Source organism: Populus trichocarpa, chromosome 5 (genome assembly GCF_000002775.5).
Source record: "Populus trichocarpa isolate Nisqually-1 chromosome 5, P.trichocarpa_v4.1, whole genome shotgun sequence".
Taxonomy (NCBI): Eukaryota; Viridiplantae; Streptophyta; class Magnoliopsida; order Malpighiales; family Salicaceae; genus Populus; species Populus trichocarpa.
The window spans coordinates 24,860,685-24,874,420 of record NC_037289.2 but is presented as its reverse complement, the minus strand read 5'-3'; the positions used below and the strand labels follow the sequence as shown (position 1 = coordinate 24,874,420).

At 35.8% G+C, this 13,736-nt stretch overlaps 2 protein-coding genes across 4 annotated transcripts; one reads left to right on the top strand and one right to left on the bottom strand.

The window, feature by feature from the left end:
- Nucleotides 1-1,835: 1,835 nt before the first annotated feature.
- On the top strand, nucleotides 1,836-3,244 carry LOC7485673 (uncharacterized). The gene is made up of 2 exons (XM_002307793.4): nucleotides 1,836-2,337; nucleotides 2,503-3,244. The coding sequence occupies exons 1-2, from the start codon at nucleotides 1,938-1,940 to the stop codon at nucleotides 3,000-3,002; spliced, it is 900 nt and encodes a 299-aa protein (XP_002307829.3). The 5' UTR covers nucleotides 1,836-1,937; the 3' UTR covers nucleotides 3,003-3,244.
- Nucleotides 3,245-5,028: 1,784 nt separating this feature from the next.
- LOC7485670 (squamosa promoter-binding-like protein 14) lies at nucleotides 5,029-11,204 on the bottom strand. Of its 3 annotated transcripts, none has more exons than XM_052452817.1 (11): nucleotides 10,842-11,204; nucleotides 9,804-10,412; nucleotides 9,388-9,581; nucleotides 8,460-9,304; nucleotides 8,272-8,346; nucleotides 7,973-8,080; nucleotides 7,771-7,888; nucleotides 7,353-7,488; nucleotides 7,122-7,266; nucleotides 6,419-7,021; nucleotides 5,029-6,015 (listed from the first exon to the last, which is right to left on the bottom strand). In XM_052452817.1, the coding sequence occupies exons 2-11, from the start codon at nucleotides 10,373-10,375 to the stop codon at nucleotides 5,593-5,595; spliced, it is 3,219 nt and encodes a 1,072-aa protein (XP_052308777.1). In that variant the 5' UTR covers nucleotides 10,376-10,412; nucleotides 10,842-11,204; the 3' UTR covers nucleotides 5,029-5,592. The 3 variants fall into 3 exon arrangements, with proteins under 3 accessions (XP_052308777.1, XP_024456224.1, XP_024456225.1); XM_024600456.2 differs by having other exon boundaries at nucleotides 10,846-11,204; XM_024600457.2 differs by having other exon boundaries at nucleotides 10,851-11,204.
- Between the last annotated feature and the right edge of the window lie 2,532 nt (nucleotides 11,205-13,736).

The window sequence follows — 13,736 nt, the reverse complement described above, 5'->3', positions numbered from 1 at the left end:
GGCGACGTATCACCTGGCCATTGTATATTAAAGCAAGAAAGAACCTGGACTTTCCTCCTCTGGTATCCATTTCTTTTACAGCTTTCTTTCCCTCGAAGAATCAACACTGTTTCTGGGTCCTATATATGAATTTGTCTCGTCACCTTCCTAAGGGACATCACGTTAGGCATCATATTAATTGAATGGATTATTCTTCTTCTCTCTTCAATTAATCCTCATCTGAAATAGCACTTGCCTGAATTCTTACTATCATGTACATGTATATTAATTATTAATTAATGGTTTCCATTTAGTCCTGATTGTGTCGTCTGATTCACGTTTACATTAGTTTATCCAATGCCTAATGTATATTAATTTTAAATCATGCTGCTTCAACGATTACTCTGCTATATATAAATTGTAGGTTCCAGTGGTTTGGTATTTTTTTATTTATTTATTTTGCAACTAAGTTTTGAAATATTATATTTTGTAACTTAAAATGTGAGGGTGGATAACACTTTACATTCTTTGGAGGTGATGTCAGAAAAAAATAAATAAATAATAAAAAAATATTATTTATTTATAGTTTAACGTGGGTGTCCGGGTCAGCTTGCGCGTACCTCGACTAATCCCACAGGTCCTGAAGTTAACGACCATGTAAGCCTCCGGTGGCCATCATATGAGCAACCATAGGGCTCGAACCTGAGACCACAGAGGGAGCAAACCTCTTGATCCCAAGCTCTTATCACTGGACCACCACCTAGATGGTTAAAAAATATTTATTTATTAATTACAAGACTGATTGTATTTGATATAATGTTTAAAGAGCTCATTCTTTAAGAAACACATTCCAGTATAACGATTAAAGCTCTCCTCACGGAGAGGAGATGACCATATATAATAATTTATTAACAGAAATCAAGATAGGGTAATTAATGCGTTCCAAGCTTGCTTATGTGTTATAGTGATTCCATGTTGCGCTGGTGAATCGATCTCTTCTAATATCTCCTTCGGCTTGTAATTAGTATTCTTTTTACGCGTTGCTTGTTGCTCCACAGAGTTTGCAACCCTTTGAACTGAAGCATGCTGATGTCCACGATAAGAAATCCCCGCACCTGTGCGGGACTCATGAATTGTGAAAGTTGAAACACCTTACCTCTCCAGAAATTCCTTACCTCTCCAAGCTTGCTTGCTTGCTATGAAACGTACGTGTCTTGTCATATTTTATTGTTTCATTTCAAAGTGAAGGGAAAGTAGGATTTTTCTCAACAGTCAAACCCTTAGCATGTTCCAAACCTATTAGGATTCCTAATAGGTTGTCACGGCTATGGAGGTTGAAGGTTTTGATGATGGTGGTCTGCTACGAGAAAAAATGGTTGTTGTCATATCCTGCGCTGTGAATTTTGAAAAAATAAGGTTGGCTGGCTGTTGTTAATACAGGAGAAATAATTTATGAGAAAAACTCACAGAAAAGATGAGAGGAGAGAAAAGATTAGCACGAAAAGAAAAGGAGATAATGATTGTTATCTATGCTTTAACATGTATGATGGCATTATTGTCTTTTTACTCATTTTCAAAATATGTTTTTATCAAGATTATGTGAAATGTAATATTTAAAAATTTAATTGTAAAATAAAAAAATAATAAGACGCTCAAAGTAATTTTTTTAAAAATTGTAATTTTAGCTGTCAAGAAAAAAGATTAATGGAAAATTAATCAATTAAAATATGGCATTTTTTCTTCTTCTTTTAATATAACTTTATTCCTCCTATTGATTTTATTTAATATAGCTAATTTCTTGCACATGGATCTTCATGGCATCTTCCACTTTCTTTCTGCATGGCCTGCATATTGTGTCGACTTTTTCAGCATAAATATTCTCCACATCCCCCTTTGCAAGTAGCACCGGTACTCCTACAATCTAGTGCTAGAAAGCTAGCTAGAGGCATCCTCGTTCAATGAGATCATCTAGCAACAAACCATCAATAAAGAAGACCAGTTCCTTTCTCCTGAATAAGCCCCCTGATAATTATAATCCAATGGAACACCCAAAGCCAAATCCTCCTCGTCCTCCTCGTCCTCCTCCTCCTCCTCAGAAAATCGAATACCCCGCCTCTCCTCAAATTATATTGGGAGAAGAAACACTTCGCCATACTAGTCACCCCCAACACCCTCTATCTCAGGTTGAAGTGTCTGACCTCTTTACCTGCTCAGGTTGCAAGGAGTATGGCTCAGGCTTTAGGTTTACTTGCCAGCAATGCGAGTTTCAGTTACACGTGTTCTGTGCCCTAGCTCCTCCACTTCTTAAGGAGCATCCTTTCCACAGGCAACACCAACTTTCCCTTCATTCTAAACCAGGTCAGTTCGATTACTTACATATTTAGCCAGCTACCATTAATTTCTGATCCTTAACTGGGAAATCATTTCTGCCCCTCATCCAAAAAGGAAAAAAAACAGAGAGTACACTGCTTAATTATGATCCTAATTGATATCTAACTCAAAATCTGTTTTATTGTTATATAGTTAAAGGTGGGATTTTAAAATCCAAGTGTGATGTTTGCTGGAAGCCCACAAAAGGATACACTTTCAGATGCAATGCTTGCAGCTATCAGATGCACCCTTGCTGCGCTATGCTATCCGACCAAATTAACATTACGGTACATCCACACCCCTTAAAGCTCTTACCAGCCAACGTAACGAATTCACCAAACGGAGACTCTGCTTCTGGTTTTGTCTGTGGTGAGTGCAAAAGGAAGAGATCAGGCCGAGTGTACCGATGCACGGTCTGTGAATACCATCTGCACGCTGTGTGCGCTAAAAACATGGTTAATGGTCTTGAAGCCAATGGTATAAAGGGCCCTGAAAAGCCCAGCATGCTAGGAACTGCAGCTCGACTTGCATCTCAGGTCTTTTCCGAATTCATTGGAGGCATCATTGAAGGGCTCGGAGAAGGTGTAGGAGAAATGTTCATTCAAACTATCACCAGAGGAAGGCGCCCTGCAGTGAATAATAATAGCGATTAATCCATTAAGCTGCTGCTACAGCTAGCTATCTAGGCTGATATGCGGTAAAATGGAGGTTTGAATTAAGATATATTTGCATATAAGTATATATGTATTGATTAATATTTCATTTGTTTGTAGCCGCCGCATTGTTGCAAACTGGCTAGGTGATGGTGAAAGCTAATTGACCATGGATATATATGTAGCTGTTGTATAATTATCTCATGCATGTATGTTTGCCAAAATGTATTTGTATATTGGAATTAGCTAGTGTCGTTGCTGTAGAAAAACTATTTATCAGCTGATGAAAGCTTCCCCAACTGTTTGGGATTGCGATTTCAAAACCATCAAATTTCAGCTATATAAAAATCAAGGTTTCAAGCGTATCAAGTTCTTAAAACCATGATTTTAAATACATATTTTTAGCCCATCCTGTTTTTTTTTTTTTTTTTGCCAACACAGCGACGATACTAGAGAAGCACCAAGTACAGCACGTGTGGGTAATGAATAGCTAGGCAAACATATCAAAAATAAAAGTTGCAGCGCTCACCCTAAGTCATTTCAAATAATCATCATGCTTAATTATGCTATATAGATATTACTATGACGAGTATTTTGTGCTTAGTGATAACAAAGAATTAAGCTTTTCGGTTTTTCCGGCAGAAACTCCGAGGAAGATTCGGAAGACATTTTTTTCTTGGCTATTGGCAATCATTGGTGATAGCCTTCCAATCTCATCAGGGCCAGTGTCCTGATGGGGAAGAATCCTGCTGCCTGACATGTCAAATAAGCATATTGGATGGATATAACCTCCTTTCTTAGCTTGCCGCATCCCCCAAATTCAAGACCGCGACGTTAGCTATTTTGCTTATTGGTTATGTTTCAAAATTTAACGATTATGGCATGTTCTAGCAAGATAGTTTAATTTTTATTGTTTATGAAACTTGTAACTTGCTGTGACTGTGAAAGGATTTATCATTGATTTTTAAGTAAATTGTTACAATAAATAAGAAAATAAACATTTATTTTTAAGAATAAAAATATTTGTTATTAGTTTTTATACAATAAACATTTTGAAATTAAAAAGATATTCTTGTTGAGAATAGAAATTGTGAATCTTTTACCCGGATAATCTAAGAAACATTTATAATTGATGAAACTCGTCTTGTTGCTTGAGTTAAAAGACTGTAGAATTATTTTATTTTGATAATATTGATGAGAAATAAATATTTCTTATATATATTAATAAGAGATAAATATCTCTAATATCAATATTAATGATGAACAAATATTTCCATAAAAAATACAAGTGATTGGGTTTAGGATACACATTCAGCCTAAGATGTGCTAGGCATATGCCACTTGGGCTTAAGTGTATTGCCTAAGCTCACGGGAATACTGAATATAGGCTAGGGCTAAGATGTAGCGCCAAAGCCCATATGGTGCTTGGTGCACACCCTGCACCCAGGCCTAGGCTCTACGCCTAGGCTCAAGGGATGCTTGAAGTGGGCTCAATACTTGGACTCGAACATGCTACCTAAGCTTAAAGGACATTGGAAGACCTAATAATTGGACTTGGTACGATTGCAGGCCTAATAACAGTAGGTTTAGCATTTCTACACAAGCCTAATAATATTGTCCAGCAGCTTGCTAACCATATGTCTAATTAAGCTCAAAACATGACCAGACCAGACCGGATCATGGCCATGCCCTAGATCTAGAAACAAGCTAGATCGATGTCATTTAGACTTGGCATTGGCATTCTACCCATAGATGTGCGCAATCGTTTGCACATTTGTTTGCTTGTTCCTAAAGAAGTATATATAAAAAATAAAATACAGAGAATTCTTAGGTAACAATAGATAACACCCTTTCCTCCACCGGCACCAATGCAAGGGTAAAAGCAGAAAAAATGCCTGCTTAAGAAAAATATGATTCAACAAATATTTGGCTACGCAATCATACAATATTCTAGTTCAATGATTGATCCTAGAGATCAACTTTACAGTAAACAGTTCAGATACACAGTCAGTCAAAAAACTCAATCTTAGTAAGCTCTTTCAATATTATATATATTAAGAAAAAAGTTCCAAGGAAGAAGAAGAAACCACCACTTAAATTAACTGAATTAAATATTCATTGACGGTATAATTGCTACTATCTTTTTTTTCTCCCTACCCCTCCCTGAGTTAGTCTTGGCCTTCTGCGCTATCTTCCATCTCGACTAAGCAAGTGTGTACTCTTGAAGATCTTAAGGACCAAAAATTTTCCACCATCACAAAACTTCGCGTATTGGTCAATGACAAACTGGCAAAGAAAAGGGCACACAACTTGTGATAACCTTACAGCTTTTGCAAATGGTAACAAGAGTAACATATAAGTATCTGAATCAAGTAACCAAGCAGCAGCTTGTTTCCTCATCTCTCTGGAGAACAATGCATCTTCTTGTCGAACCGCTTATATATCCTTATCAAGGAGTCTTACCGTCTACCAGAATTCCTCAACTGAAATAACTGCATAATTAGAAACAATTATCTGAATTTTGTGCATTTCACTGTCCCTTGTTATTTCCTTTACTTGCTTTCCATAAATCCTCACAACCATAAATTGTCTAAATGGTTCCGAAATCCAAATTCTCCCATTTGAAGGGAGCAACCAAGCCAATGTTTGGGGCACCTCGGAAGAACAGGCAGACACAAACACAGACAGCAGCAATAGCTAGCATTGAATGAACATAGGGACGCTGAAGCAAGCCCTGTGAACCTGGAACCCTCTTGTGGAACTTAGCCGCTACAATTGCACACTTAGCACAGGATTTACGCCCTTGCTGAAACTGTGAAACTGCCCCATGTTCTTGCTCCAACGCTGGTTGTTCTATCTCATTTCCAATTGTCACAGAAACCTGGGCATTTATTTTGTCAGCAAGTTTACGAGCCACCAATAAGTTATAAGAGTGGTTTTTTGTCATGAGAGCATAGGCATATGGAGACTGGCCATTTGCATCCAGAAGAGAATTCCAACAGGACAGCCCAATCTGCAGAAGGGGAAATTCATTAAAAAGCAGAAAATGTATTTTAACATGCACTCGCACACATACAAGAGGAACCCAGCATAATAACCATTTCTATCCTAACTGCTAACCATGATCCCAACCTTCCCCTGCACCCAAACAAGCCCATAAAGTAAAAAATATAGACACAGTTTGGTTCCCATATAATTGCAATCTTGAAAAGGTAAGCATTTACTAAATGCAAAATTGAAATCTATGACAAATAAAAACATTGTAGCATGGAAAGCTACAACACACAATCCAATTAGGATAAATGCCCAGAAAATTAAAGATTTACAAATGGGAGAGGGCATTTGTAGGTCCCTGAAGCCCAGATATAAAAAGGTGCAGAAACAAGGAAGAAAAGAAAAACAGAAAAAAACATTACCTCATGTGGGTCATTTGTCAGGGCATCAACTAAACCATCTGAGCCTGATGCACAAGCAACCAAATGTAAAGGTGTAATACCACCAGGCCCCCTAACATTTGGTGGGAAAATATACGTTCTGGAGGAATTATCATGGCTGACAATAGAATAATGAATAAGCAAGTCCACCATTTTCCTGCAGCTCCTTTTCACTGACCGGTTCAAGAGCTGAACCTCAGACAGCATCTCCAATGACTCCTTAGATAGCTCATCCCTACACATATTTCTTTCTACCAGCATGTCCAGAATTGTTTTGACCAACACACAATAGTCTCTTTCAACTGAGAAAATGAGCAAAAACCTGAAGCGGCTAAGTGAAAAATCTGGAACCTCAAGAATTGAAGACTCCCTCTTCCTTTGGAATAGCCATCCAAGTTCATTTAAGAAATGCAAAACTTCTTCCCTTGATCTAGGTCGCCCCAAATCATGAGCCTGTTCTTCTGACACAATATCACCTACTTTAGCCTTTTCATCAAACTCTGATTCAAGGAGTCTCAATTCTTTACAGATGGAAGCATCAGCTATTATTACAGGAAAACTGTTGACCTTGAAACCATTTTCTACCTGTTTATAGCATAGGCAAATGTCACACGATATCATTCTCATACAAACCATTTGTGCAATTCTAGACTTCAAGGGCATATGAGTAGGTGCAGAGTCTTACCTCAATGAAACATCGACCTAAAATACTAGGAGATGGACCATGAATTTTGAAACCACCCATGTTTATCTCATCGTATATGGACCCTGGAGAAGTGGAGTCCGTAATTTCCTTCAATGTGTATCCTCCCATGTGCATGCAATGAATCCTACACGAAATTATATATGAAAATTACTTGAAAAAGTAAGACAGGGTCGATCAAAAAGCACTTTAAGGGAGTGAATAATTTCTTACTTGGTGCCCGGACTGGTCAGATTTCTTCCCTTCAACTGAAGAGAGGTTTCTTGCCCACCAACAACTGCCACTGGGGAGACTGATATCAACTCTGGGGAACTCCATGTCCTCCATGATTTGCACAAACGAATCTTTCCTGAATATCGATGTGTGGACAAACAGAAAAAACAATTAAATTAATCGATGTGTGAACAACTAGAGAAAACAATTAAATTATTACAAAATTATTTCATAATTCACATAAAAACTAGAGCCAGATATTTCCACAAAATCCATAGAAAGATTATAATGTGGCCATTTCACTTTTTGGCCACATGGACTGTCCCATGAGAAAGGGCAAGGTTAGAACTAGACAAATGCAATTGGCAAACAGTCCAAAAAAGAGGGGGCATGGAGAACCCAGCACTCATCCACGCACCATCTTTATGTGATGCTAGCTGCCCGCCTGTATTTAACAAAAACCTTCCACTCCTCCATAAATCAGAATCTGAATCTTGAACCAGAGAATTGACTTGCTGAAGCAGGTTTCTTTCAAGCTGCAAAAAACAAATATACCCTGCAAGTGGTCAGCATAAGGTCAGATTTATAATTCCTGAGGTTCATTAGGCCAGTTCACTCACTTGTTCCCAGGCAGCAGATGACATTGACAGATATACTGATAGAACCACACAGCCAGGCCTTATGTAGCTCTCCATTTCTGATGGACTGTTAGAAAGCCAATTGTATATCTGGAAGAAAATGATACAACAATGTATTAGATTCTATCCCAATAGAACTGTCAATAAGCAATTGTAGGTCTGAAAGAAAAAGGGTATAATAATTATTAGAATTCCATAAGGAGCTGCCATTACTGTGTCTTCATGCAAATTTACTTGACACACATGAATACACACAAAATCAAAATATACCCTAAGCTCACCTGTGTGCGCAATGTCCCAGGGAAATGACTGGGATCCTTGTCAAATAGTTTAAAAATTAGTCGCCCAGTGCGATCCTGCAGATGAACCATGTAGCAACTAATTTAACAAGATTAGCAAATGGGAGCATGAAGAGAGAGTAGACTGAAACAGAAAAAGTAATCCTGACTGCGGTCTAATGCCAGGCTACCTGAGAATCAGAATTCTGACTAGAAGGTGAATGATCAGACCCAGAAGAAGACGTATATCCTCCTTGATAAGGGAAATTTTGAAATGAACCGTGGTCAGGTTCTCTGTTTGAACCTCTAAAGAGCTCGAGCGGCAAAACACAGGCATGGCTCCTGCTACCTTCAACATTTGCATTCACCTCTCTACTGATTGACATCTTCTCAGACTTCATAGTTTCTGCAGTACTCTGCAATGGGAACAACTTCTGCGCTACAGGAGGAGAAGATGATGGAGACCTATCTTCAATGGGATTACTGCTGTCAGAAGAGAAATATTTCCTAGAAGATGCTAGTTTTGGAGGGCTATCATTCTCAGGCGACGAGCTAAACAGCTGTAACGGAAAGTTAGGACGAGATTCTTGAATCTGGCAATCTGAATCTTCAACAGGAGACTCGTAGCAGTAACTAACTCTCTCACCACCCACAGAAGGAAACTCAATATTAGATCTCTTCTGCAAATCGGAACCAGTCACTTGATTGGGGCCCGTCAACTTAGACTTGTCACTGTCACTGCTCTGACTGCTTCTTTGAGATAAAATTGCAAGAGCATCTGGAGCAGATGCTGCCAAAGTGGCTGAAAGTACAGCAAGTAAGTCCACGGTTGATGAAGAAGATGCAGTTCCATGCAATCTGTTTTGATGCGCTGATGAAGGTTGGTCGGGATTTTTCCCATTTAAACTTGCAATATTTGACAACTTTGCAGCAAGATCCATCGGCAAAGGCAGTGAATTTATTTTGCTAAGAATCTGAATAAGTTGGTCTTTATCGGGTACTGTTGTGCAGGTGGTACTTTTATCGTCGGCCCTCCCTACAATTTTCAAGGCAAAGATTTCATTTCAGCACAGCTCAATGGGTGGAACATAAAAGTCAATCATTGGAAGATTGTTTTACCTTGAGAGCGAGCCAAAGCAGTCAATAAGTTTACAATATCCAAGTTTCCATTACTGTTTATATCCTGGTTTCCAGGGACTAGTAGCCGTGATGTAACATCCTCAGGCTGGGTTTTCCTCCTTCGTCGGTTGTGCCCAGCAAGCCTACGCCTACAACTTCTCTTTCCCTCATCAAACTCAGTAAGAGGATGAAACCTGCATATGGCGGAGAAGGAGGTTTCATATAAACTCACAGTGGAAAAAATTATTTATCAACGGGCATTAGAGATTAAAACATTAGCATGTACCCTATCAAGCAAAATTGAGTGCATTTATAAATCAAATTAAGAAAAAAACTAAGTGAAGGGCTTGTGCCACTCAAGTTAGTTGAACAGTGAACAGTCAAGCATGAAATACGCACAACAAAGTAAAGACAACCTGCTGCACTGCTGACAAAATCTCTGCATTTGCTTTCCCACCAGGGCTTTCGTGGCTTTACTATGAACTTCGCACACCTTATGACGGCGATGATAGTCCTTAGCAGTAGTTAGATTTTCCTTGCAATTATCGACCTGACACATTGGATAACTACCATTGGCAGGGGATCCAGACCTGACCCTCTTGTTGGGTCTTGATACAGGCTCCTCAACAGAAGTCAAACTCCCACCTAGATTCAAGCCAAGACCATCATCTTCATTAGCAGAGTTGGATTTGGTCTTATAATCACTCTCATCTTTCTTCTTAGTCTCTCTAGATGCAGTTCCCAGACGTGAAGTTTCAGCAGCATCAGAAGGTCTAGCAACAAAACCGACGCTATCCCAATCCCAAGCCTTAGAATTCCAGTTTTTTTCTAAAGAAGTCTCAAGAAAGTGATGTTGTTGGAGCTGAAAATTGGGCATCTGGTAGGAAAGATCACGTTTTTTTGCCATGGAAGCCAAATCACAATATCTACTAGAAAGTGCTTGGTGAATGAACATGGGAGCAGCTACTTGCGCACCCACCTTTTCCATGTCTTCGGAAATTCCTCACCCTCACAGATAATAACACCTAATTTAATAAACAAAACCCAAAACCCACAGTCAGAATTAGAATTACACAGAAAATATTAAAAAAAAAAAAACACAGACTACTGCTAGCAAATAAAGATCACCACAAAATGAAAATAAAGCAAAAACTTCTTTCTCTCTCTCCAGACAGAAAATTAAAATTAAATAAAAAAAAAAAAGCAAAGTCATCAGTTGTGTGATTTATGTATAAGTATTTCCTATATCAAATAATTAAAAAAAAATGAAATTGTAAGAAATAGGGGTGCGATAAAAATAGTGAAATTGTTATAAATAGAAGAGATAAAAATAGTTAATTTTGAGTTTAAACGAAAACAGAGAGGGTCACTCAGTCAGACATATAATTAAATTAATTAGTTAAAGCAGCAAAATAGAATGAAATGAAAGAATCAAAATCTAATCTGCTACTCACATACCTTACCCTGTTCTTCTTCAAATAATGGTGAAGCAGGGGAAGGACCGCATCTCTCTCTGCCTGTAATGATCAAACTTCAACACTTCCGACAGAAGCCTCTCATCGACCTCAGATCTGAAAAAAGAATAAAAAAAAAACGTGCTACAACGTTGTTTGGCGGCAAATCAGCGGGAACACATCTGGTGTGAGTGATCAGTCGGCGAATCAGAGGAAGATGGTGGATGGATTGATGTCTGTATGGCGAATTGAATTGCTTTTTGATCTTTCTCTCCTCTTGACTTTTTCCTGAAGTTGTATAACAAACTTTAGTTTTTTGGGGGTGTTGTAGCACTAGCTGTAAATACGAGCATTTTTTGGGTTATAGTTTAGGCCGTCCACGGACTTGCTTAGAAGCATCCAAGACTCTTCCTTCTTCTTTAACTTACCTTTTTTTATTATTATTTTTCACCTGAATAATAACCATTATTGGAAACTTATTTATGTAAATTCAGAAATAAATAACAATTCCAAATAAATAAATATATAGTCGATTTTTCTTAGAAGATTTCAAATTAATGGCATTTAAAGTTTGACAGAGTACTTGAACTATTTGCTGCTTAATGCTTGCTTAGTAAACGTATTCATTAATTGTTTATGTTTCTAATTAATTTGAAAATGAATTTTGTGTTTGGGATTGTGTTTTAAATTATCTTTTATAAAATTTTAAATTTTTTTATTTAAAATAATTTTTTTATATTTTTAAATTGTTTTGATGATAAAAATAATTTTTAAAAAATAAAAAAAAAATTAATAATTTAATATATTTTTAAATAAAAAATATTTTAAGAAATTAATCTTGCAATCCTAACACATCTAGCATGGAACTCTGATTATTATTATTATTATTATTATTATTATTATATTTAAGGGCATATGTTGTGTATCGATGTGGTAGATGCTGGATTTCCTTTTCGTGCCACTGGAAAATGACCCTTTTCTTCTCACAGTAATCTTCTTAAACTCTCTCTCTCTCTCTCTCTCTCTCTCTCTCTCGTCCTGGAATTCGCTAATGACAGCCCACCTTTACTCTAGTGTGGGTAAAATATAGTTAAATTGCGTTTTGCTTTAATTGTGATTTTAAAAATATTTAGTTAATTGGTGTATTTTATTATCTTATATACGTTTTATTGGAAAAAAATTTGAAATTTTGGTTACAAATAAAATAAAATTTATAATTTTTTTAAACTATATTTTTAAATCACAACCATAAAAATTACAGCAATGCCAAGGTTTATGCACTTCCTTGCCTCACCCATGTCACTGCTATTGGTAAGATTTTCTCAAGTGAATAAACGGTTACTTAGATACCATTTGTTTAATGCCCTGAAATTCAAAAAAAAAAAGTCATGCACTTCTTGTTTTTAATAATATAAATTTATTAAAGAAATATTTTAAAAATAGATTTATTTTATATTTCTATCTTTATTTTTTAACCAAACATAATTTATTATATATTTATTAACAAAAAACTAAAAAGAGAATGAGAATTTTTATGCCCATCCTCCCAAGATACTATTCACTAAAATAGTGTTTTGAGAATTTTTTTTTCTATTAACAAAAAAAAACTACTAGGAGAAGGGAAGTTATTCTACCCCTCTCTGCGAATAGTTTTTTATTCATTTTTTTAATATATATTTTTTAATTTTAATTTTATCATTCAATATTATATTTATTTGAGATTGAGTTTTCATTTTTGTTTTTCAATTTATTTTTAATGGGGTTATTGTAGGCTTATGACCTGGAACGCGGGTTTTATAGGTTAATTCGATTAACTTTTATTTTTATTTTTCTAATTGATTTTTTTTTCAATTTCATCTTTTAACATTAAGTTGATAGAGAATTAATTTTCATTATTTATATTCAATCTGCTTTCAACACTGGGTTGACTAGGAATTGAGCTTTATCACTTGTTTCAATTCTCTTTCTATTGGGTTATCCTAGTCCCATGACATGAGTCGTAGGTTTAGCAAGTTGACTCAGGTCAATGTTTTAGGTTTTTTTATTTTATTTTTTATTTTATCATTTAACATTATTTATATATATATATATAAATTCTTAATTTATTTTAATTTATTTTACATGATGTTATCATGATTTCTTAAATTAATATGTTGATTGACAGATTGATTTAAATCTCCCACATGTTTAGCAATGCTTGAAATTTTTTTTACTTTAAGACTTTTTTTATCCAACTTACATTGTAAAGCAAACCAACAATCTAGTATCTTTTATCTTGAAACAATAGATTTATTTCATATCTGTGTTTATATCTTTTCAGCTGAATATTTTTTTATTTTTTTATCTATTATTTTTATCTTGAAATATTAACAGAACACAACTTTTTTTATATGAAAATCATTTATATTTTATTAGATATAAAGTGTGTAAGATTTTTTTGTACAGCAAAGCAAGAAATAAAAATAAATCCATTAGCCTGTCTACTATATATTTTGTCAATTCATGTTAACCAGTCATGTTAACCAGTCATATGCATGTTACATGTTTCACTCTTATTCTTTTTTTAATCTAGATAATTAAAAGAAACTAAAAGGTTAGTACTTTTACTGTGGCACAAAACAATGTTCATCATTTCATGGATCATTTTAGATTGGAGTAATTTTTTTTAAAAAATAATTGTTTTTAAACTTTTATTTTACATGATTGAAGTGTTTTTTAGCTGAAATTAGCACTTAATTGCATGTTTTTATAAGATAGAGGATTGAATTACAAGACAAAGGACTGAAGTGAAAATCATGGGTAACATTAGTGACGACTTTGCAAGTTGTTTGAAAAGTACATTTTAGCCCCCATCTTTTTCTTTTCTTTTGCTATTAGGAGACTAGTCCCTTTAAA

Bases quoted from the DNA above. Each gene is read 5' to 3' on its own strand.
- LOC7485673 (XM_002307793.4), top strand. From the start codon at position 1,938: ATGAGATCATCTAGCAACAAACCATCAATAAAGAAGACCAGTTCCTTT. The intron at 2,338-2,502 runs GTCAGTTCGATT...ATTGTTATATAG, and splicing joins TTCCCTTCATTCTAAACCAG to TTAAAGGTGGGATTTTAAAA.
- LOC7485670 (XM_052452817.1), bottom strand. From the start codon at position 10,375: ATGGAAAAGGTGGGTGCGCAAGTAGCTGCTCCCATGTTCATTCACCAA. The intron at 7,889-7,972 runs GTGAGTGAACTG...TGTTTTTTGCAG, and splicing joins CATCTGCTGCCTGGGAACAA to CTTGAAAGAAACCTGCTTCA. The intron at 7,267-7,352 runs GTAAGAAATTAT...AATTTCGTGTAG, and splicing joins CTGACCAGTCCGGGCACCAA to GATTCATTGCATGCACATGG.